Source organism: Aulonocara stuartgranti (genome assembly GCF_965226115.1).
Source record: "Aulonocara stuartgranti genome assembly, chromosome: 14".
Taxonomy (NCBI): Eukaryota; Metazoa; Chordata; class Actinopteri; order Cichliformes; family Cichlidae; genus Aulonocara; species Aulonocara stuartgranti.
Window position 1 is genome coordinate 16,550,542 of NC_138950.1, and position 24,761 is coordinate 16,575,302.

General features: G+C 42.4%; 2 protein-coding genes and 1 long non-coding RNA gene across 4 annotated transcripts in view; 1 reads left to right on the plus strand and 2 right to left on the minus strand.

The window, feature by feature from the left end:
• ttc9b (tetratricopeptide repeat domain 9B) overlaps positions 1–8,886 on the minus strand; it is a 35,068-nt gene extending 26,182 nt beyond the window's left edge. The window contains exon 1 of the mRNA XM_082504008.1: positions 8,099–8,886. Coding sequence (XP_082360134.1) covers positions 8,099–8,561 — 463 coding nt within the window. The 5' untranslated portion in view covers positions 8,562–8,886. The remainder of the gene's footprint in view (positions 1–8,098) is intronic.
• An 820-nt stretch (positions 8,887–9,706) lies between these two features.
• cUnh19orf47 (chromosome Un C19orf47 homolog) lies at positions 9,707–21,536 on the minus strand. Of its 2 annotated transcripts, none has more exons than XM_082503439.1 (8): positions 21,449–21,536; positions 20,384–20,471; positions 20,172–20,286; positions 19,882–19,963; positions 14,277–14,402; positions 14,077–14,151; positions 12,537–12,610; positions 9,707–12,456 (listed from the first exon to the last, which is right to left on the minus strand). In XM_082503439.1, exons 1-8 carry the CDS (start codon positions 21,465–21,467, stop codon positions 11,929–11,931), a joined length of 1,107 nt encoding a protein of 368 aa, XP_082359565.1. In that variant the 5' UTR covers positions 21,468–21,536; the 3' UTR covers positions 9,707–11,928. The 2 variants fall into 2 exon arrangements, with proteins under 2 accessions (XP_082359565.1, XP_082359564.1); XM_082503438.1 differs by having other exon boundaries at positions 14,002–14,151.
• On the plus strand, positions 21,529–24,676 carry LOC309688026. Its single transcript, XR_014270936.1, has 2 exons — positions 21,529–21,615; positions 23,177–24,676. It is a non-coding gene; the product is annotated as an uncharacterized lncRNA (long non-coding RNA).
• Positions 24,677–24,761: the final 85 nt, after the last annotated feature.

The window sequence follows — 24,761 nt, forward strand, 5'->3', positions numbered from 1 at the left end:
TCCAAAGAAAGCATCAGGAGCAAATTGAGGTTTAGTGTCTTGTCCAAGGATACTTTGGCATGCAGACTTGGAGCAGGCAGATATTGAACCACCAACTTTCCAATTAGCTGGCGACCTTAGCCACAGCCACCCCCAACACTAACTTTGCGCTTATATCCTCTTAAAGTTATATTAAATATGAGTTATTTCCTTCTATAAAGGAAATTATAACTTAACCACGTTTATTTGGTTTGGCTGGCCAGCAGAGCAGGCCTTCACAAAAACACTTAGTGTGCTTGCTGTCCTATCAGCAAATATCTTCTGAGGAATAAAGTTTCCAGTACAACAACAACAACAACAACAATAATGATAATAATAATAATAATACTACTAATTTCTTGCCTGTTCTGTTGAAAAACAGTTTGTTTTCCTTCCTTTAACATTTTTTTAATGTGACGAGTGGGTGGAAATTTCTGGATCTTCAACACAGCAAGCGAAGTGGCTGTGAGCCGCAGCAGTTGAATAAAAAGGTGGCCGGTGTTATGAAACAAACAATTTCACTTGTCCCCTCCTGCTGCGTTCCTCCCAAGGCTGTGACTTATGACTCACTCTCAGATCGAGCCAGTCAGGAGGAACAAAGGGAGATTTCCGGCAGAGATCTGAGAGCGAGCAGGAGTTAATGAAAAGTCAGGCCGAGCTCTCTCACAACAGGATCAGACCATAACGCTCCCTGTTTTGTTCTCTGTGCACTTACATGTGGACATTTGGACTGATTTAAAAATGACTAGAGCTTCTAAACTGCAGCCGCTTTTAGAAAACTGCTGTTCCTGCTGTCAGAAGTGCCCCTACGTGATCGATATCAGGAAAAAAAGAAAAAAGAGCAAACAAACTGCAGTCACATCTGTTATTTCTGTATGTGCCTCACAGTGTTTGTGGTGGGTGGATAGATGGATGGATGGATGGATGGATGGCTGAGGCGGGCTGGCAGGCAGTCTGCCTCTGGCCAGCATGCTGCACCACTGTAAACTGTGACAGACACAGACGTTGGTGGAGGAAGTAGTGTAACCAATTTAGATACGGCCCTACAGGGATACACAGACTTTGGGTCTCCTTAACAAGGCCAGCAAATAGGACATTTGTCATCAGAATCAGGTGATCTTACTCTTGGTAAATGGTAAATGGTAAATGGCCTGTATTTTATATAGCGCTTTACTAGTCCCTAAGGACCCCAAAGCGCTTTACATATCCAGTCATCCACCCATTCACACACACATTCACACACTGGTGATGGCAAGCTACATTGTAGCCACAGCCACCCTGGGGCGCACTGACAGAGGCGAGGCTGCCGGACACTGGCGCCACCGGGCCCTCTGACCACCACCAGTAGGCAACGGGTGAAGTGTCTTGCCCAAGGACACAACGACCGAGACTGTCCAAGCCGGGGCTCGAACCTGCAACCTTCCGATTACAAGGCGAACTCCCAACTCTTGAGCCACGATCGCCCCCTCTTGGCGCCGATATTTCTCTAAAGCACATTCATCATCCCCCCCTTTCCCCTTGTTTTGTCTACTTATATCTTTACACCAGGTAGGAACAAACACTAAAATAAAAAGATGTTTTTTTCCTGCCATTTTAAGCCTGATTAATTCTATTACAGCAGATTTGGCCATATTATTAGATAATATGTTAGGTCCTAGATCATTATTAGATAATTATTATGGGATAATCTTTTTACACATGTAAATAAGTTTTATACCTTTTAAAATAAAAAAAATCTCTACAAATACACAACATTTTATCTAAATTTATAATAACTGGGTTTTTTTTATCATCCGGTAAAAATACAGAAAAAATCTATGTTTTTACTGAATGGTATAAATTTTGTATTTTAAAAATAGAAATGTGTTGTCCTTTAAAAATACTGATTTTTTTGTGTTTTAATTCCAGAACTACAGTTAATAGTTACAGTTTTTACTGCATTTTTGTGAATCCTCACAAATGAGGTGCTTAAAACCAGAGAATATTTAAGTTGAGTCGGGCAGCTCTGATCTTTCCTGCTCCGTCTTCATCCCTCTTGGTGATATGGGTTTTTCTATTTTTCATCACTTCTGTTTTTCCACACTTTGAAAACCACTTTGAAAAAGGCAGGAAGAGTTGCAGCAGGGCCCCCGCAGAGCACGGCAGAAATGATTTTGTCAGATATGAAGGCATGAAAGGAGTAAATGGGGTGAAGGTGGTTTGCAAAGTGGCTTGCAGATAGACAGCAACTTGGGGAATGCTAAAACAGCAAGATTAAATAGTGCATCCTGCGTGAGATTTACTAGCTGAATACTTACTAAGTATCAGCTGATGTGCGGGGACTGCAGCCGAGAGTGACTTCTAACACTGTGACGGGCTTCATGGTCGGTGTGAAGTTCATTTTAACTGTTATAAACAGCTGGGTAGTTTAATCCATGAGAATATGTCACGTTTCATTAAGGATCAACCACAATCATGTTTCCTTTGGAATATATTCATTTTAAAGTATCTTTAGATGTCGAATGAAGGCAGTGGAATAACATTTCCCCGTGAAATATACTTTAATTCAGAGCTTGAGCAAATTTATTTATTCCCTTTACTTTCATGGAAAAAATATCATGGCAACAGGAAATGTTTACCCTCATCACATCAAAGCTAAGGACTTAAAAAAGACACACATATCAATTCATGAATGTACACACGCACACACAAATACACCAACGCATTCAGCGCAGTAAGATTCAGCAATGTCAGCAACGGCTACAGCAAGAACACACACACACACACACACACACACACACACCTTACCAGCTGCAGTTCTTCAGGCCTGTGCAGCAGAGACAAACCCACACACGCTTGTGTACATGCACGAACACCCGGTACATACACTCACACACAAATGCTGATACGCAATCACTCGCACACGTGTGACTGGCTCCACTTGCTTGTTGCTCTCCTGTCATACGTCAGAACCAAAGACAGCCGGCCAATCAAATGACAGCTCCTCACTTATAACCACGGTGACCACTGTCTGCCCAGCAAAACTCTGGGTAACCAGGTAGAAGTGCCTTTTTTTCACTCAATAAGTGAGTCATAATTTAAGTCATGTTTAGGTGCTTTTGTCTTTTTAAAGCTGAGAACTGACTTTCACATTTTCTGAAGGCTTTTACACAAACAACAAGGAGGCTGGAATAAGAATAATTACACAGAGATTACTACTGACCGCTGCTATTGGATCTGTATTGCTGCTTTGTTTATCTCATTTTCAGTTTTTCAGAAAACAAATAACAAATTAGTCTCATTAACAACCTGTGTAACCAAAGATTGATATCACACAAATACTACTACTACACATCACTGAGTCATGATGCTGCACTCTTCCTTCCCTGCAAACTTCAACATCATCTCCCTCGTTAAACCTGGGCACAGAGCGAAGATAAAAACTGAACCGCAGACGGACCTGTTTATGTTGTTTCTACAAAGAATAGAGGTTGGGTCACTTACAAAGTGAGAAATATAAAGTGGATTATTGCAGAGAAGCCATCGAATGCCCTGCGACAGACTGGCAACCTGTCCAGCTAACAGCCCGCAATCCTGAATTGGATAAGCAGATGGGAATGGATGGATGGATTACATTAAATAAGTCTTATTACTCTGTTAAGCATTGGTGATACTAAATAGGCTGTAGGTGTGAACGCTTGTCGACCTATCCAGAATATACCCCACCTTTTGACCTATGACAGCTGGAATAGGCTCTCCCAGAACCCTGAATTAGATAACCTGAAAAACCGGATGGATGGATGTATTGACATTCTTTCTACCAGGAAACTTTGTAAATTTGTGTTTTGTTGTACTCTAATCAATAAAGATATTGTAGAAAATAATTCTTGAACTAAAAAGTTCTCTTAATAGATTCTAAGAGGATGTCTAGGCGATGTTGAAGGTGTATCTTGAAACTGAGTCATGGTTCAGTTTGGAACTATTTTTCCAAACAGGACCAGACTTAAAGAAAAGACGGCGAGCCCACACGTATTAAACAGGTTCCTTGCCATAAATACCTGCACTACAGATACACTTCCACATACAGCCTTTCTCTGCTGTAAATAGATTTTCGAAGGGAGATTAATCCACATCTTAACATTTAATCTTAGCTGGAAAAAGATAATGCCCAGGTTATTGCTCATCTTCAGGACGCAGAAGCAGAACCAAGTAACAGACGAAAGGCAGGAAGTATTCTAGAGATTTCTTCTTTCCAGCATTACTGAGATTTTGTGTTAAATTCTGGGTTGGTGAATGTGGCGTGGCATAATATAGAGCATATATCTTCAGTTATATCATCATGACTGCAGATATCAGCAGGAAAATGAAAGTAAATGTATTTTATAGCCTAATCGATCCATACGCACATCATGATGCACCTTATTGGAGTAAGTGGCTTACTACAGAGTGTGCACTGTTGTCAGCACTTTAAACTGATTAAACCATGGCATGCTCCCCTTTTTTCATAGGCACTCTTTTTTTCTTTTTCTTTTCTTTTAAATAAACATGCACAGTAAGCAATGAGTGTCTGAGATCTCAGTTTATCGATTCATCCTATAGGAGGCCATGAAAGAGTGAACAAGGGGTGATTACAGGCAGTGATGGCACAGCGAGGTTGTGGTGGCATGTCTTTGTGGTACAAGCCTGTGAGTGCGCATGTGCACACACACACACACACACACACACACACACACACAGCAGTGACGGGAATGGGAGTAGTGTTATTACAACAACAACAGGGAAAAGACCCAGTGATGGTTGCCATGGTAAATATGGCCTCCTGTCACCTGCTACCACTCTTCCTCCTCATCCTCTTCCCTCGTTTTTGTTCTCTCTGCTATTTGTACCTTTTTCCTTTTTCTCACCACATCTCCTGTTTCCTCTTAATTCTCATTTTGCCCTTCCTTCCTTCCTTCCTTCCTTCGTTTCTTCCTTTATTCGTTTGTTCTCCCTCCCCCTCTTCTCAGTCCCTCCCCCATCCTTCCCTTCATGCCACAGTGGCCTTCCTACAGGCTCCAGACAGGCCCTGAACGACAAGCAGAACAAGCGACCTTCAGTGCATCATGGCATGTGTAGCGGGCAGCGCCTGGGACAGCAGCGAGACACACCAGCACAGCAGTCCAGAATCACAGGTGAAAGGTGAGTTATAGGTGATTTGATATAACTGCTGTAGTGCCTTTGTGCAACATTAATCACTATCATCATAAATCCCTCTAAATGTGACCATTTATCACAATCTTCTGTTCACACTGAATACCAGAGTCACAGTTTTTCCAACAAAAGCCTGGCTATAAGCTGATAATTCATGTGTTCATTCAGTTTCCATTGTTGTAACACACTGCTTTGCTTTTATTCACATCCAAGTACCCAAGATAATCAGTAACAGTTATCACTGAGGTTCACTGGTAATCTTATAGCATATAACTGTGACTATGTCTGTCTCACTATATATGACTATAAGCGCCTAAAAGAACAAACAAGTAAGTTTGTCACAGTGTCCATGTACTGACAATAGCCATAATATTTAAACATGAAGTACCAATAATAAACATGCTATACAACACAAAGCAATGTGTTATTTTTTATGTGTGTAATGTGTTTAATTCAGTAGATAATGAATTGCTGCTGAACAAGATTATTGGTTATGGACCTTACAATGTTAACCGAATTATAATCCACCTTGTAAGTCAAACTATGTCTATGCAGATGATCGTAAATCAGATTTTTTTAGCTAACAAAGGGATCCCACAGGGTTTTGGGATAAATTTTGTTTTTTATTTTATTAGTTTTATTCTACTTTTTATAAATGACTTTGGTAGAGACAATACTGCAAAACTACATCTTTATGCTGATGATACTGTCATTTACACACATGCTCCCTCTGTAAGACAGACAGTGCAACCTCAGACTGCAACTTCACCCATTTCAGTCTGTATATGTAAACTATAAAGTTTTTGTCTTCTGAAAAACTCACCAACAAGGTTTTGATGGTTTATAGTACTGTTACATCAAAGAGTTCATGCAAACACATGTTTGTATATATGTACAGATGACAAGTTCAATGTAGCTGAGAGTGAAGATTGGTTTTACTTTGTTTATATGAAAAATCTTGTGAAAGATACTTTTCTGCTTGAGATCGACAATGGTGATACAATGCATATACACATACACACCTTTTCAGCTTTGAGTCTTGATTCAGTGCAACTCTACACTTTATTACAGGCACAAACTCTGACTCACAGCTGCTTTCTTTGTGATTTGATGTGCTAGCCATCACTAACCACTGTTGGATAACAGCACTGGTATTTTCAGTCTATTTTCAGTTAACCTTTGCACCTCTCTCTGTCCCAGAACCAGCTGCACACCTCTAAGTGCTTGCTTTGGGGAATTCTAAGAAATCTGATAAACAAAATTTTCACACCATTAAGCTTGGAAATGGAATCTAAAATTAAACATGCTCATGTGGAAAACCAAGGACATCCTGTGATTGAGTAACTTGTATTCATATTCAGAACCACCCTTAGCAGCAAAGTCATATAGAAAACTATTTCATCACTCTTACACCATTTACAGTTTCTCTGAACATTACACGGTCTTACTGTGGAGAGAATTTTTTGGGATGTCTGCTTGTCGGAAGATTTTGGCATTGTGTTAACACACAAATGAGTGCTCCAGACCAGCAAACTGCCCAAACCTCTGCTTTTATAGTGATGCTCACACTTACTGACGATCAGTTAATCAAATGCAGAAAAACTGTGAATTTTCTTGTGAAAACTTTTTACCTTTTTTTTTCAAAGGACTGTATCTATTATTGAATTTAAAAGCATCATAAGGAATGCAGGATAGGAAATGTGGATGATTTTCTTGAGAGGCCACTAGCATGTTTTGTTGTGGGTAATTGTATACTGTATACATAATAATGCTGTGGCTCCTGTATTTTATGTTGTAGTTGTTAAGTTTTTAATATGTTTTGAGTTTATGACTTCTACCTTGTTCAAGTCTCCCTTGAAAACGTCAGTCTCAGTGGGGCTTTCTGATTAAATTATGGTAAATACACAACTAATATTTTAAGTAATTGTGCAAATGTGTGTCTTGTTTTTGTTTTTTTTGTTTTGGACAGTTATAATTACACTCTTACCACCTCTGTGTACTTGTTTTTTTCAGTACAATTAATTTGCCAAAACAATATAACAAAACAACGACAATAATTAAAATGATGTGTGAACTTCATTATTATTCATTATTTTTTCCATCGCTTTCAATTTTATTCTGAATTATTTTGATCACTAAAACCTTGAAGTGAAACTCTCACATTGTTGAAGCTCTGATGTCTACTTTTATTCATGATTGTGCATAATTGCACAACTAGAAACAATGATGTAACAGTCTGTGTCGAGATAAGGGGACTATAACAATGAACAATGAGCTTCTTCTCAGTTGTTCTTTTCTGGTATATTATAAATGAAATTACTGAGGATTAACATTGAAAGCAGCTGTTATGTGAAGCTCTGTTAACCCTGTTGTAACTCCCTCCACACTTGGAGCCATTAAACTTGCAGCCTTACATCACCCCAACATGTGGTGAACTTGCCTCATACATAAATAATGGTAACATGTCCTAAAACATGAAGCCTGATTGTATTTATGGCCCAGATGTTTTTCTTTTTTCTTACAGGTACACATGTAAAAATAAACAACCCACGTGAAAGGCTGTTTGAGAGCATGTAACTGGCAGAGAGGTGAACTATTTTAGCCCACACGGTGAAATTTCTCTGGCTGGCAAATGACCTCACCGGAATAAATAAACGCACCAATGGTCAAACAGCGTGCAGCCACTTTTGTATGTGCAATTAAAAAACGTACAAACAAACACCATCCATGCTCCATTTCAGCACCAGTGTTGTTTCGCCCGCCTCTGCTGATCCCAGCACCTGGAGACACAACTGCACCCCGGAGCTTGTGTGAACCCGGTGAACCGGAACCAATAATGGTGTCAGCACTACTTGGAGAATAGTAGGGGTCTGGGTGTTTCTGAGTTTTAGTGTGTTTGTGGTCGTGTCACCTGTCAGGCTGTCGTAGCACTCGATCTCGGTGCTCTCCACGGCTCTCCTCTGCTCCTCGGTCAGCTTGGCCGCGGCTTGGCTGAGCAGGTTGACCTCGGAGCCCGTAGTGCCGTCCACGACATGAACCCCTTTGAGCTGCAGCAGCGCCCGGTGGTACTTGCCTATCGCTTCCCGGAACTTCTTCTCCTTGTAGCAGCGATGGCCCTCCGCCTTGAACTCGATGGCTTTCTGGATCTTCGAGTCCATCTCCATTTCAGCTGAGCCGGCTCGATACCCCCCTCCTCCGTCTCCTCCGGCGGCCGCTGCCAGGCTCCGACCGCCGGTCTCCGGGTAGCTTTTCAGGCTCTTTATCTGGTGCTGTTTGGCTTCCATGTCTCTCAGTGAAAGCGGCTGGAGCGGGCCATGGTGCTCGGACACGAAGGTGTGCTTTGTTGGGGAGGACCGGAGCAGCGTGCTGTGCATAAAGGATGCAGGACGGAGCGGCGAAGGAGGCAGGGCAGGCGGCGGCACCGGAGACACGACGAGCCGAGGGAAAAATGGGCTTTCAGGCGCGTCTGCCGTGTGCAGCACTTACAGAAAAAAACGAGAAATAACCCGGAGAACGTCAGCAGATACAGAAAAAAGACGCATTACATCACCAGAGCTGGCAGAAACATCCTGAATCTCTCCTAGCGTCGACCACAAACCATCCCTCGCTGCTGGAGCTCTCGCGGAAGGATGCTCGGGTGGATTTGTATGGTAGCAACCTCAGAGGCACGCGCAGCTTCAGCACCACAGATAGCGCACACACGACAGCCCCTACCGCGCAGCATTGTGGGAAAAAAAGAGAAGTCGTGAGGCGTTGCTGCAGTTCGGATTTTACATGGAGAAAAATGGAGAAGAAAGAAAAAAGAGAAAATGTGGAAATATTCAGACATAATCGATTATTTCTTAGTGTGATGTGGCACATTAAAATCAACCATAACAACTGCATGAACCGCAAAGTAGATGCTTTTATCAGTCAGTAATAAACAACAACTTATTTGCATGTTTATTTATTTTAAACACTATTCGGCAAAATATTTAAAAAGATAGCCTTATAAACTATCTACTCTTAGGCCCGAGGCTCGTTCTTCAAGGGTCAATTAATAATACGATTGGAAGTGATCAGTCCTCACAATAAAATCCAGCTTTTACTATAACTATTGTTCCTGTAATCGTTTCAGGACCAAGCGGAGCGCCTGATGACTTCAGCTGATAAGGTTTTCAAGGAGATGGAGACGAACGGCAGGAGGCTGAGGGAGAAAGAGGGACAGAGCGACCTCAAGGGGACAAAGTGTCAATTACACTTAGTTTGATGTGACGTGTGGTTAACCTAGAAGTCAGCAGTCAGCCTCAGAGGCATGTCTGCAAGAGTAAGTAAAAAAAAACCCACACACCATCTTCTCCACAGAGCAGGAGTAAGCATCCACAGCACACCCTGTAGCGCTCCTCGAACTCCTGCTTATTGGAAAGAAGGGCAGCACCTGAGGCACGACAGCTCTCACGGTTGCCAAACAATCAAGTTTATTACAGTTAACTAAAGATAAAATGAGTGTTCTGTTTGTGTTGTAATAACTGACAAACAATTCACACTTCACTTTTATTAAACCAAGACGCTCACTTTTATGTAGTTTCACTTCACGAGGTACATCTATTCAATGACTCATTAGTACAAATATCTAATCAGTGAATCAGGTAGCAGCAACTCATAGCATTTAGGCATGTAGACATGGTCCAGATGACCTGCTGAAGTTCAAGCTGAGCATCAGAATGAGGAAAAAAGGTCTGACAACAACAACCACGCCACATTCAACTGACTTTGAACGTGGCGTTGTTGCTATCAGAAGTCAGAGGAAAATAGCCAGGCTACTTTTTAGACCAGGAAACATTTCCTAGTCTAAGGAGTTGTAATTTTTGCTGCGACATTCCGACGGTAGAGTGAGAATTTCGATCCTTCCTGCCAGGTATCGATGGTTCAGGCTGCTGCCGGTGTAATGGTGTGGGGGATATTTGTTTTGGCACATTTTGGTCCCCTTAGTACCAACTGAGCATAATTTAATGCTGCAACCTACTTGAGTATTCTAGCTGACCATGTCCATCCCTTTATAACCACAGCGCACCATCTTCTGATGGCTGCTTGTCACATACTGACGGCTCCAGTTAAAGGCAATTTTATTTCAAACATTTTTAACAAGACACGGTGTGCAGTATCCTCCCTGTATCAGTGTCTAAAACATTCATCTGTGTTTTTTCCACAGTGTCACAGCAGATCACACTTTCATTGGCTGCCTGTAAATCTTTACAAGTGGTTAGAAGTTATTTGATTGATAGTCTAAACTACCAGAACGAACAACAATGAAGTAAATAAAAATCAGGAGAGAAAATTGCTGCTAAAGATTTAAAATGAAGAAGTCTAATATTTATCTTGCTCTAATTTTAAATGTTATATGCTCAACTTCACCATTTTTAATATGTAAAATATGTATGTATGGATCAGTGGAAACATCATCGGTTTCCCAAACAGACCAGCAGCTGGCTAATCAGCTTATATTCAGTGAAGTTGAACCCTTTTCTTGCTGTATGTCCTTTTGAGGAGCGGATGCTTACTTTGATGAAAACACCTTCAATAACTGAGACCACATCCTCGGAAAGGATGAGCGAAGTGAGATGAGGATGTATGAATGGTGCTGCGGTAGATCCCCATGTACTAACGAGAAGTGAACGAACAAAACACGGTGTGTTTTCCAGATATTAATTCTTTAAACACAGGGAAAAAAATCCTAAGCATTTTAAAATATTTACAATGTAACGAAGATCTGGCATGAAGTCTGACAGACAAAAACTGTACATCAGGAGTAATGAGCAACACTGGTTTGAGTGGACTACATCGAGCTGGGCCCGATGGCATCGCTGAATTCCTTTTGTAAGGATACGTCATGATACAAGAACGTCCACATAGAAAAATATGTGTGTGTGAAGTCTAACAAATCTATACATTGCATAAAAACAACAGAAATATTCTAGTGAGTCGGCTTTCAAGTAGGTGGTTATAGAAAACGTTCAGTACTACGATAGAAAAGGTGCCTTTAGTTCGAAGGTGTCAACTTCTACTCCACAAAGCACAGAAGAGGAGGAGGAGGTGCATTGCTTTCCAAAGATTCAAGTGTTCATCGAGGTTGTTCTGTTTAATAGTTTGAATTTTTTCCTTTCCCCTCTCACAAGTTCGGGGTCTGAGTTCAGAAGCTTGTTATCGACACTTTTCATACTTTGAAAAGGAGGTAATTCTTAGGTGAAGGTTAGAAGATTAACTTTAACTTATCATCTCCTTACTAGTCTGACTGCTGTCCTGTGTATTCAACTTAAAAATAAAAAAAATAATAAAACAAAACAAAAATCTGTACATTTTACATGTTCAGGCAAATATCAATAAAACACTTACATAATTATTCTTGGAGAAACAACATTATCTACAGCCTCACTATTCATTCAGGGGCATTCAGGGAGTGTAGACAGCAGCAGCATCCTCGTATGGGGTGTGGTGGGGGTAGCGTATGTCAAGCTCATGCTTTAAGCTAACAAATGCAGACCATAAATCCTTAAATAATAGGTTTGGACACTAAACGGTAAACATTTTTCCAATGGCAGCAAGAATAATGAGTTTAATGTAAATGATAATCTTTGTCATTTATCCAAACACAAAAACAAAACAAAAAATATTGCAGCAAGATAAATCCTAAAAGTTGGCAATACAAACTTTAAAAAGAGTGTAAAGAAATAGTATTTTTTGGGTGGTGGTGGGGTGAGTGCGTTAGGTTCTCTTACTGCCCAGTCTCTTGAAAACACTGATAGCTTTAACGTCCATCTGGGCCCCAGCGGACTCTCCTCCCATTCCAGCTCCTCCGGTGCTGCTGCTCACCTTGGAGCTTGCTACAGTCGTCCTCTCCTGGGCTCGGGATCTGGTGCTGGTCACTCTGTTGTCCTGTGTGTCAGCGGGTGTCTGCGACACACTGGTGTTTGAGTGTGTTGCGGGGGGCTTGCCCAGTCTCTGAAGAACACTAATCTTAGCAGGGGGGAGACCATTCGGGGAAGGTGAGGAGGAGGTGGGTGTATCAGAGGGAGGTAGTTTGAATTTGCCGCCGAGGCGCCGCAGGGTGATGGGGGGCGCTTTTATCGCAGACTCTTTCTTCTGGAGAGAAGGAGGTTTCTTGAGGACGCCAGCATACTGGAGGACAGAGCCTTCTCCATCGCTGTCGTCCTCGTTTTCACCTGCGTTTCCAGCTCTCTGCTCGTCTGCAGCTTCTTCCCCTCTGTCGAGGCGGCTGAACACGCCGGTCGGCTGCAAAAATATGAGCGCTATGAGCTCAGAACTCATCTTTAAGATGCAGAACGCTGTTAATGTACATCGACAGGTCTCACCTTGTTACCGCCTGTTGTCGTATCCGCCTTCGATTCAGCTCCGAGTCTCGCAAACACAGACGTGCGTTTCAAACCTTCATGAAGAGAAGAGCAAATAAGCAAAATAAATATTTTTTTCCAACAAAACTAATCAGCAAAAAAGTAAAGAAGCTCTGCAACATACAGATTACAGTGGAAGAGAGAAGGTGAAGAAATATTTGTCAGTACCACCGCTCTGTAGTTGTTCTTTAAAGTCTGTTAGTTTACCTTTGCTCAGTTTCTGTTATTCTGCCATGAATTTGTATTGAGCGTTGTTATAGTCGGTGTATGACTTATTCGATTGTGCAAAATGTAGCCTATGTGCTTCTGAATGTTTACACAAAATATTAAAAATTACATGTTGGAAATTTTGACAGTATTCTCCATACATGTAATATGTTGAGAATTTTTGCTTTTATTTTGAAAACTCTAACTAAAGTCACACTGATTAGACTGAAACAAACATTTGATTTGTTTTTTTCTTGCCTACAACAATGTAAATGTAAATTTTAACAGTATCTGTATCTGCCTAGAAAAATATTTTGATCAACTCCTGTTGTTTTAAGTCAGCTAAAAAAAACCTCTTTTACTTTAATTGCTAACATGACAAACCAGTTAAAGCTGGGATAGGCAGTAGACACTGGCAAACATCCCAAGTTAACTTAAGTGGTGTGAAAGGAAACAATAGACTTCTTCTGTTTTCAGACTCTGAAGCCTTTCTTTGAAAGGGCGTTCCTGTTGGCTGTGTGGCCATATCGCTTCAGGTGGTGGAAAGCTTGATTCAGTGGTGGTAAATCCCACAGGAAGCATTTGCAACAACTGTAAACGCCGCAAAGTAACCGAACCAGACAAAAAAGCTGCCTCAAAAAAGGCATTGAAACGTGTGCCAACACTGACCTGGTCTTGTCACAGAAAGGAGTTACACCCAATTGCTAATAATTACTCTATCTGGAGTACACCATTCTTCTAAGCTGCAAACTTGATTTTCCGGTGAGTTCAATGGGCTGCGGTGGTTTGTTAGATTGTGTCGGTACATTTATCATGAAAGCATGATTTTCACTGCAGCTTTTACAGGTATAAAAGTGACATTTCCTTCATAAATTTAGAGAAAATGTCTTGAAGCTGAATGACTGATCTGTAACACAATCCAAATGCAAGCTCATGCCAGGGAGGAAAAATCAGAAGAGCAAAAAGAAGTAAAATTTGGTTAATGTGAGACAAACGGGGGAAAAAAAAGAAGTGTGAGGGGGAATTTTATTGGCAGAATGAGCAGGATTAGTAAAAACAAGGGCAGACGGTGAGGGTCAAACAGACTCTGATCATCAGCACCTGATCAATAGTTGTAATTTTTAGGAGGGAGACTCATTAGAGCTTCAGGTTTGATTAGTTGTTGTGAGTAACGCGTTAGTTAGGCGAGCTGTTGGTGAGGCCACCTCATCAGGCCTACCTTTCTTGGCCTGCTGGGCCAGGATTCGGCGTGTGCGAGGAGTGGTGCCCTTGGGCATGTTGATGATGTACTTGCCTTCCATCTCAGCTGTTACGCGGCGACGCTTCACTACAGGCAGACCGTTCCCCTCGTCAGCTGGTTGGCGTATAACTGACAACAAATTGTGGAGCACATAAGGAACAAACATGAGTAAAAAGAGGGCTTTCCTGGCTTCAGGGAAACAGGAAACAGGGGACGGATGGGGTGAAACACAAACATACGTTTATTTAATCTACCTGCTTTGTTACTCTTGTTTGCTTGCGTGTTGGACACTGTGACGGAGAGGCGGTTGTCAGGCCGGCGGGCTGGCGTGGCTGGTGGAGAGTCATGGCTCAAAGCATTGGCTATCATGCGTGTCGCAGCTGAGGAACAAAATAAAAGATTGTTACAATCTTACTTCTTAAGTCTATACGCTTTATTTTGTACCAAAGAGGTGAAAGACGGATGGGATTCACACTTTCACAAAACAAGAGTAACCAGAAAAATGTTCAGAGGGAGATGAATACTAATTTAAGAAAATCTTAATAAATGAGGCACCGCGTATGGATGCCCTGGTGCTTCAGTGCGTTACTTCAGTGCGTTACTTCTGTTTTGTTTTTGTGCATAACTTCTGTGTCTGGGCACTCCTCTGGATATTCTTACACCAGAGAAGAGCTTCTTAACTACAGGACTACAACACCTGTGGATTTACTTCCAATATTTGTCGCATCTGCGGCAGATTTACTGCAGACTCTGATCAGGAAAGTGAGACGCTGAAAGAGAGGAAAGCGAGCCGGCGCACTCGTGCGTCTGAGGAGACGTGGACTGCGAACTGCTCTTCCTGGGATCTTCCTTTCCAATGTACGCTCACTCAGCAATAAGATAGACGAGCTGGCCCTGATGAGAAGCATGAACAGAGACTTTGCCTCCTCCTGTGTCTTATGTTTTACGGAGTCGTGGCTCTGCGAGGACATCCCGGACTGCGCGCTCAAGCTGGAGGGCTTTCATCTGCTGCGCGCGGACCGGCAGGCCTCTCTCTCTGGTAAGACCAAAGGTGGAGGTGTCTGCTTCTACATTAATAGTGGCTGGTGCACAGATGTGACAGTGATTGCTCAGCACTGCTCTTCCTCTCTGGAATACCTTTTTATTCACTGCAAACCGTTTTATTCTCCGCGGGAGTTTGCTTCATTCATCCTGGCCGCTGTTTACATCCCGCCAGATGCAGATGTGCAGGCAGCTCAGTGCGCACTCGCGGAGCAGATACTGCACATGGAGCGGACATTCCCGGACTCTCTCATCATTGCTCTTGGGGACTTTAACAAAGCCAATCTGAGCCATGAGCTTCCCAAATACAAGCAGTATATTAAATGCCCGACCAGAGAGGAGAGGACATTGGATCACTGTTACAGTACGATCAGCGGGGCCTATCGTGCGGTGCCCCGCGCTTCACTCGGACTTTCTGACCACGTCATGATCCACCTAATCCCCGCGTACAGACAGAGGCTGAAGCTCTCCAAACCTGTCGTGAGGACAAAAAAAACTGTGGAGCAACGAGGCTGTGGAGGAGCTTCGCACGTGTTTGGAGTCTACAGACTGGGACACAATGAAGGCTGCTTCTAACAGCTTGGACGAGTTTACGGACACTGTCACCTCCTATATCCACTTCTGTGAGGACAGCATTGTGCCATCACGCACCAGGGTGAGTTATAACAATGACAAACCCTGGTTTACTCCTAAACTCAAAAAGCTGTGGCTGGAAAAGAGAAAGGCGTTCAGAAGCGGAGACAAGGACTGCTACAGAGAGGCCAAGTACAGGTTCACTAAAGAAGTGGACGTTGCTAAACATCAGCACTCTGAGAAGATGCAGCAGCAGATCTCAGAGAATGACTCGGCCTCTGTGTGGAAAGGTTTTAGGAATATCACCAACTACAAGCCTAAAACCCCCCACTCCACTGATGACTTGCTCTTAGCCAACACCCTCAACGACTTTTACTGCCGTTTTGACGAGCCATCAGGCAGCCTTCACACCTCCAACGGCCCCAACAATAGAGACACTTTGGACACTCATTCCCCCACCTCTCCCCCCTCCATAGAGCCATCACCACCTTCTAACACTTCACCTACAACACCCCCCTCCTCACTCCACACAAAAGAGGATTTCACACCACCTCCTCCCACCACAACTCTTCATATTCATGAAGCAGGTGTGAGGAAGCAGTTTAAGAGTGAATGTTCGGAAAGCTCCTGGCCCAGACGGTGTGTCTCCTGCCACCCTCAGACACTGTGCAAACGAGCTGGCCCCAGTGTTTTCTGGCATCTTCAACTCCTCACTGCAGGCATGTCATGTGCCTGCCTGCTTCAAGTCCTCTACCATAATCCCTGTCCCCAAGAAACCTAGGATCACTGGACTAAATGACTACAGACCCGTGGCTCTGACATCTGTGGTCATGAAGTCTTTTGAGCGCCTGGTTCTCTCCTACCTCAAGACCCTCACGGCCCCCCTCCTGGACCCCCTGCAGTTTGCATACAGAGCCAACAGGTCTGTAGACGACGCCATCAACATGGCCCTACACTTCATCCTGCAGCATCTGGACTCCCCAGGAACCTACGCCAGGATCCTGTTTGTGGACTTCAGCTCTGCCTTCAACACCATCCTTCCAGACCATCTCCGAGGCAAGCTTTCCCAGATGAATGTGCCTGATCCCATCTGCCGGTGGATCACTGACTTCCTGACGGACAGGAAGCAGCATGTGAGGCTGGGAAAGAATGTCTCGGACTCCCGGACCATCAGCACCGGCTCCCCTCAGGGCTGTGTTCTTTCTCCTCTGCTCTTCTCCCTGTATACTAACTGCTGCACCTCCACCCACCATTCTGTCAAGCTAATCAAGTTTGCAGATGACACCACCGTTATTGGACTCATCTCGGACGCCTACAGGAGGGAGGTTGAACGTCTGGTGTCCTGGTGCAGCCACAACAACCTGGTGCTGAATGCCCAGAAGACAGTGGAGATTATTGTGGACTTCAGGAAGCACACAGCTCCACTCCCCCCCATCATCCTGACTGACACCCCCATCACCTCTGTGGACTCATTCCGCTTCCTGGGTACCACCATCACCCAGGACCTGAAGTGGGAGCCCACCATCACCTCCGTCATCAAGAAAGCCCAGCAGAGGATGTACTTCCTGAGGCAGCTGAAGAAATTCAACCTGCCAACACGGACGATGATGCAATTCTACACTGCAATCATCGAGTCCATCCTCACCTCCTCCATCACCGTGTGGTACGCTGGAGCCACTATCAGGGACAAACAGAGACTGCAGCGTGTTGTGCGCTCTGCTGAGAAGGTGATTGGCTGCAGACTCCCATCTCTGCAGGACCTGTACACCTCCAGGACACTGGGGCGTGCAGCTCGGATCACAGCTGACCCTTCTCACCCTGGACACAGTCTGTTTGACCTGCTCCCCTCAGGCAGGAGGCTCCGGTCCATTCGCACCAGAACCTCTCGCCATAAGAACAGTTTCTTCCCCTCTGCTGTTGGACACATGAACAATAACCATATGACTGTCCCCGCCACTAACACATGACCCTACGCTGTGTTCACAGCATCATTCCATGTTTGGCACTGAACACCACCTGCACTCATGTATATACCTATCTACTTACCTATAAGAATAATTCTTATTCTTATTTTTTTATTTTTTTATTTATTTTTCATGTCTGTTTAAGCGTAATTTATGACAGTATGTTTGCACTGAAGCACCGCAGCAATTTCCTAATGTTGTAAACCTGCTCAACATTTGGCAATAAAACCCTTTCTGATTCTGGAAGAATTAAGGAAAAGAAAAGACTTTTGGCCCTGGACCGAAAGCTAAAGTTAAAGCAACCCTAAGATAAGGTTATTTTGGGGACTTTTTGGGCCAGTAAAAGTCTGCTCTCCTCTCTTGGTGAATCCAAAAATAACATGTTGAACACTACAAAGCCATTTTTGGCTGTTCCCTTTTTCACAAGGGGTCGCTGCAGCAGGCAGCTCCACATGTTTGATTTGGCAGTGTTTTTAAACTGGTTGCCATTCTGAAGCAACCCCAAAGGAATGTGCGTCTCCTCCTGAGGTCGAACTCCGGATCTTTCACTCGTTAGGTCATCTTTTCCTTAACGTAAACAGCTTCAACCGCCTGATTACATTTGCTTCTTCAGTTCTGAATCATGGCAGGTGAAATGATTACGCACATAGATGTGTGCGTAATTCCCGCTGACATACCACATTACAGTGGAATAGATGATTCATAATGCCTCTGGCCTGGCTCATTAATGGGTCAAACAGCTGGGTCACTGTCTGACCTCCATAGTGACTTGAGTGATTTCGATACAACCAGAACTTACTGCTGGAAAATTTTGCTCACCGCTGAACAAATGTCGGCCATTTAACTCCAGTTAGAACAAAAACTCAAAGAAAATCTGAACACTTCTAATAAAGTCTATGAAAGTTCTCAGTCATCCAAATCAAATCAAATCACTTTTTATTGTCACATCACATGTGCAGGCACACTGGCACAGCACATGCGAGTGAAATTCTTGTGTGCGAGCCCCACAAGCAACAGAGATGTGCAAACACAACAACACAAACGAGCAAAATACAAGAATGGCCAACCTGAAACTAATAAATATATGTACAATATATAATAGTGTATGCATTTCTGGATGTGTATACTAAATATTTTCCTACGTGTGTGTGTGTGTGTGTGTGTGTGTGTGTGTGTGTGTGTGTGTGTGTGTGTGTGTGTGGTCATCGTAGTCAAAGGAGCTTGCAAAGAAAAGCGTCTGGACTTCTTTAAGTTACTTGAAGATGTTTCACCTCTCATCCGAGAAGCTTCTTCAGTTCTAAGGTCAAATGGTGGGGAGTCCCAGATATAAACCTAGTGGGAGTTTCCCCCCACAGAGGGACAAAAGGACCTCCTGATGATCCTCTAATCGCCTGAGCCAAGGTGTGAAACTGGGTGTGGGTCCCAATCAGCCAGAGTTTCGGGTGAGCTCATTGTGAAACCTGACCCCATCTTATCATGCGAATTCCTGAGGTCAGATGGCCCAGGATGTGAGTGGGCGTTAAGACGTCTGGGGAGGGAACTCAAAACTGGATTATAGATGGCAGAGAGTTGGTGTCGTAAACCCCCGCCTCTGTTCAAAGATGGTCGCTCACAGTGGACATAGATGGCTTCTTTCACTCCTCTTTCAAACCATCTGTCCTCTCTGTCCAAAATGTGAACATTGGCATCCTCGAAAGAGTGTCCTTTGTCCTTAAGATGCAGATGGACTGCTGAGTCTTGTCCTGTGGAGGTGGCTCTTCTGTGTTGTGCCATGCGCTTGTGAAGTGGCTGTTTGGTCTCTCCAATGTAGAGGTCTGGGCATTCCTCGCTGCACTGTACAGCATACACCACATTGTTAAGTCTGTGTTTAGGCGTTTTGTCTTTCGGGTGAACCAGTTTTTGTCTGAGCGTGTTGCTGGGTCTGAAATGCACTGGGATGTCATGCTTGGAGAAAACTCTCCTGAGTTTCTCTGATACACCGGCTACATAGGGGATGACAATGTTGTTGTGTCTGTCCTTCTTATCCTCCCTCGCTGGTGTCTGGTCTTCTTTTCTGTGCCTCTTTGCTGACTTTATGAATGCCCAATTAGGATAGCCGCATGTTTTGAGTGCTTCCATTATCCTTTCCCACCATTTGACCTTAGAACTGAAGAAGCTTCTCGGATGAGAGGTGAAACATCTTCAAGCAACTTAAAGAAGTCCAGACGCTTTTCTTTGAAGCTCTTTTGACTTCTAATAAAGGCTCATACTTTACAAAATAAATTAACATGTCATTACTTACGGGTGTTGGCAGTTCTTCTGAGCTCAGCTTGAACACTGGTCTGTCCTGATGAGATGGCCTCAGTTGCCATTTTGCACATGTCCTTAGAAAACAGAGCAGGAAAACAAAGTGTTGAGTGAAATCTGCACCTAATGCTGTAATTTTAAAATAAACCCTAGCGCTAGCATATAGGCGTGGCTATTTTAAATCAGTACACGATTATATTGTCTGTAGACTTCTGGACAAACACAATTGTTAACAGTGAATAATTTTCAGCTTTTCATAACATTAAAAGATCAAGTCTGGCTCACCTGCCTGTAGACCTGCTTGGCATGTTTAAGAATGGCAATGATGTCCCCAATTACAGTAATGCCGAGGTCCATCATGATGTCTTTACTGAGGTCCATTAACATGTTCTTCTGAATTCTGCCGAGGATTAAACAATCAGGACAAACAATGAGAGCATTAATAAAGTGCACATGATCACAGCATGAATGTGTTCACGAGGCCAAAATGTCTTTACCTGTTGTCTACGAAGGAAACAGCATATGTGACAGCCAGACCAGCTGGGATCCCTGCATCCTTAAAAAACTGAATCCACTCTGAGGTGGCTTAAAAGAAAAATGGAAAGGTTGAAACATTAACCACCAAACAACTTAAGCAGAATCAAACACGGGTCTTTATAAATAAACAATGCCACAACTACAGTTGCAAGTAATGAGTTCTTTACTTGTTGATTTTTTAAAGTCTACAGTGTCACTGCTCCAGTTTTCTTTTGTTAAGAACAGAAAAATTGGGAACCAAAAGACAACAGCAATAACCAAAACTCCTGGCCAAGTTGCCCACGAATTCCACAGGCTGTGATCACACTAAGTGTAATGTGGGACTGTTCAAAGTAATACTATAGTGTAACAAGACGCCAGCGGGAGACATAAACCATCAGAGACAGCAGCATACTGATGTCTAATACATGCTGACCGTGACCAGCTGGAGGTTATTTATAACCCCACATTTGAACCGTCCTGTGGCTGCAGGAGCAGATAAACTGTGAAGGAAGCACAACAGCTGCCACAACAATGGCTATACCCGACGTGAAACTCGGCCACGCGGAGACACGGACGGCGAATAAACTGGCATAGCACTTAGAAGCAAATCAGAGATAGACTATTTAAAAATCATTTAGTTTTAACAGATTGAGGACAAAGCGGAGTGGTAGATGACCCGGAGCTGGTAGGCTAACGTTAGCATTAGCGGCGAGACAAGTTGGACGATTCAGAGGTTAAACTGGCCACTAATCTAGGACACAGTTCCCCCTTACGATTGTTTTCCCACTAAAGATTAAATCACACATTTCAGAGAGCGACACAAAACTCAGTAACACGGTTGTTTGTCCTAGCACTCTGTGTTAGCATTGTGTGAGCGGCTCCAGTAGCCGCGAATAAAAGCTGTTCCGCGGGGATCGCTGTGAACCCAAACGCTCGTAAACATTAAAGACGAGGTGCCAGTGTTAATATCTGACGAAGTACTGCTGAAATAATTTAAATCAACCATTTGTTAACACCGGCTAGCCGGGCCTTTGTGCTCTCACCTGTTGTCACGGACGCCATGTTCACGACTGTGTGGTGACGTCAACCGCATGCAGAAAGGTCCCCAACTTCCGGCGGATCCGGAAACATTTCGGTCGGAAAGTTTTCAGTCTGGGACGCTAGAGAGCGACGAAGACCGGAAAATCACACAAATCACTGCCAACATCAGGTGATGTTTGCTTTAATTATTTATAGGAAAATCAAAAATGCATGAATTAAGAAAAATAATCAAACCTAGAGTTTTACTTGAGCATGCTACATGACATTGCTGTTTTTATGTTGCATTGCTGTGAAAAAGTATGTGCCCCCTTCCTGAGTTATTTTTTATTTGTATATTTTCTGACTTACATATTTTAGATCATCAAACAAATTCTAACATTAGCCAAAGACGTAAATGGTTGTCTTTCTCTCTGTTAGCCTGTGTCATTCCCCATAAACCACATTTCTGGAAAGCTGAGTCAGCCACACCCAGCCAGGATTTCTTCCAGACTGGTTGAATCAAGAAATCACTTAAAAGAATCTTTTTCACTGTCTGACAAAGTGAAGAAGGATAAATGATCTCAGAAAGCAACACGTCATGCCACACTCAAAAAAGCCTCAAGAACGTCTTTGACATCTATCTGTCTGGAAAAAGTTACCAAGTGGTGAAACTTCACAGAACTGCCCAGCCTACTAAAACCACTGCATGAGTGCATCAACACATCCAGGTGATCACAAAAGACCCAGAATAACATCTAAAGTACTGCAGGCATCACTTGAATCAGTTAATGTCAGAGTTCATGATTCAACAATGAGAAAGAGACTGGGTAATAAAAGGGCATCCATGGGAGAGTTATAGGGAGAAAACCACTGCTGAATAAGGCTCATTGCGTCTTTGACAAAAAATATCTGGATGATCTCCAAGACTTTTGGCAAAATATTTTGTAGCGCGATGAGACAAAGGGAGAATTACTTGGAAGGTTTGAGTCCCATTACATATAGATATACATACTTAGGTTATTTAGCAAAACACCAGCAAATCCACCTCTGAATGGCTCAAAAATAATGAAATGAAGGTTTTGGAATAGCCTTGTCAAAGTCTGGGCTTAAATCCTATTGAGAAGCTTTTGCATGACCTTGAACAAGGCTGTGTATGCTTGAAAACCCTCAATTTTGGCTGATTTAAAACACTTCTCCAAAGAAGGGTGAGACAAAACTCCTCCACAGTGATGTGAATGATTCATTGCAGTTATCACAAATGCTCCATTGCAGTTCTTGCTGTCGAGGGGTGGCACAACACAATAAAGGTTTAGGGTGTAGTTATTTTTTCACACAGGTTCAGGTAGGTTTGAATAGTTTTTCCATTGATGAATTTAATAATTTAGTCATAAATAATGTAAACTGCATTTTGTATTTAACTGGGTTACTTTTTTTTCTTTTTTTGAATGATGTGAAAAAAAACCACACATCATTGTTTGAACTGCTCCAGGCCACTGCTGATTGTTCATATGCAATAATGACACTCATATAACCTAACCTTTGCTGATTGGTTTGGATAAGTCCATGCCTTTCTACAGCCTCACAGTGGAGCCCAGTTTTGATGTCCATTCAGGTAACCAAAACCTGATTCTTTGTTCAGTGAATGACTATAAATGACAGCCAGTGACCGTCACTTTAAGTTTGAGGGCTGTCGCTATTTGAATTTTACTACTTACGTACGTTTGAAAATAAGCATTTTTTTTTTTTAGCAGATATGGAGCAACAGGCCTCACCTGCAGCAGCAGAAGCAAAAATACATCCGGAGTGAAGTCTCTGACCACTTGATGGAGATAAGTATTCACTTTCTGTTTATCAGTGCTTTGTCTTCATCCTTCTAATTTCAAAAATGAAACATGAAGTGCCCTCACCCAAACAAAAAAATAATTAAAAAAAGCCAAAAGGCACTATAAAGCTCTGCACAGCTCAGATAAGTAACATAGACATTTTACACACAGTTAATATACAGATTAATGAAAAACATTAATAAATAAGCATTTTTATAAGTCTTTTTTTATAATCAATTTATTATACTCTTACAAGTCACTGGGTATGAGGAAAACCACAAGTTAAAAGTCGTGGGGTTGTTTTAAATTCTGATTTGAGCTTTAAACCTCACATTAATTCCATCAGTAAGACATCTCAGGAATACATCCAAGATAAAACCCTTCCTGATATACTCTGACTCTAAAAACCTTGTTCTTGTATTCATGTCCAGTGGAACTGCTGTGCTCTTTTTTTCTGGACATCCCAAAAAGATTATCCAAAACTCTCCTGCAACGTTATTAACTAAAGGAAAAAAAAATAACTGGGAGCAGATCAGTCCAGTTTTAGCAGAGCTACACTGGCTTCCAGTATCTCACAGCACATCTCATTGACTTTTGACTGACTCTTACATATATGTATATAAAATCCTAAATGATCTTGGACCTTCTTATATGTCTGAAAGTTGGCTACTCTGTCCCTACTCACTCTTCAACCCTTTAATCCCAAATTGCTGGCAATTTAATCCTCCTCACAGAGAAGAACCCCTTTGAACCTCTATATGTGAGACTGGGATGTACAAATAAACTGAATTTTGAGACTTGCCAGTGACCCTTTTGCATATTGCATTTCATAAATACATTGTACTCTTCTATCTGCATATTTCTGTAAATTACAGGAATTTAAACACAGAGTAAACCAAGCGTTACAACATGTTATTTCATTAATGTAAGCAAAATGTTATCTGGTTGGAGCTTGTTAAATGTAAGGATTTTTTGTGACAGTAGACATCAGATTGGTTTAACATAACAAGATAGTACAGCATATAATACTTAATGTCCAAAGAACTGTGATGGATATTTTTTTATTAATATTATTATTATTATTATTTTTACATTTTGTGGAATGTATGAAAATAATCATCAGGATAAAATATAAAGAAAAGAAACTGCAGTTCAGAAAAATGATAGATACATGCACTTTTCAGGTTCTTGCTCAACTTCTGCAGTCTCGACTCAAGTAAATCTTTTAAGGAGCTCAAAAAGAGCAAAACAAGTGTAAAAAAAACACAAGAGAAGTGCACCTCAAGATATGTTATTTATGCAATTCTTCATAAACTGGAAAAATGTAAGGCATTTAGCCAAACCATCATTAAAGGAGACAGCTCACCCAGCTCTCATAGTCTAGAAAATGAGGAAAAAAAAAAAACATAATGTAAACTTTTTTTTTAAGATGGCAAAGCCAGAGGTGGAATAACGGACACAGGAGCTCACAGAGCAGAGACCGCAAAAGTGACACGGAAAATATGTCATACAC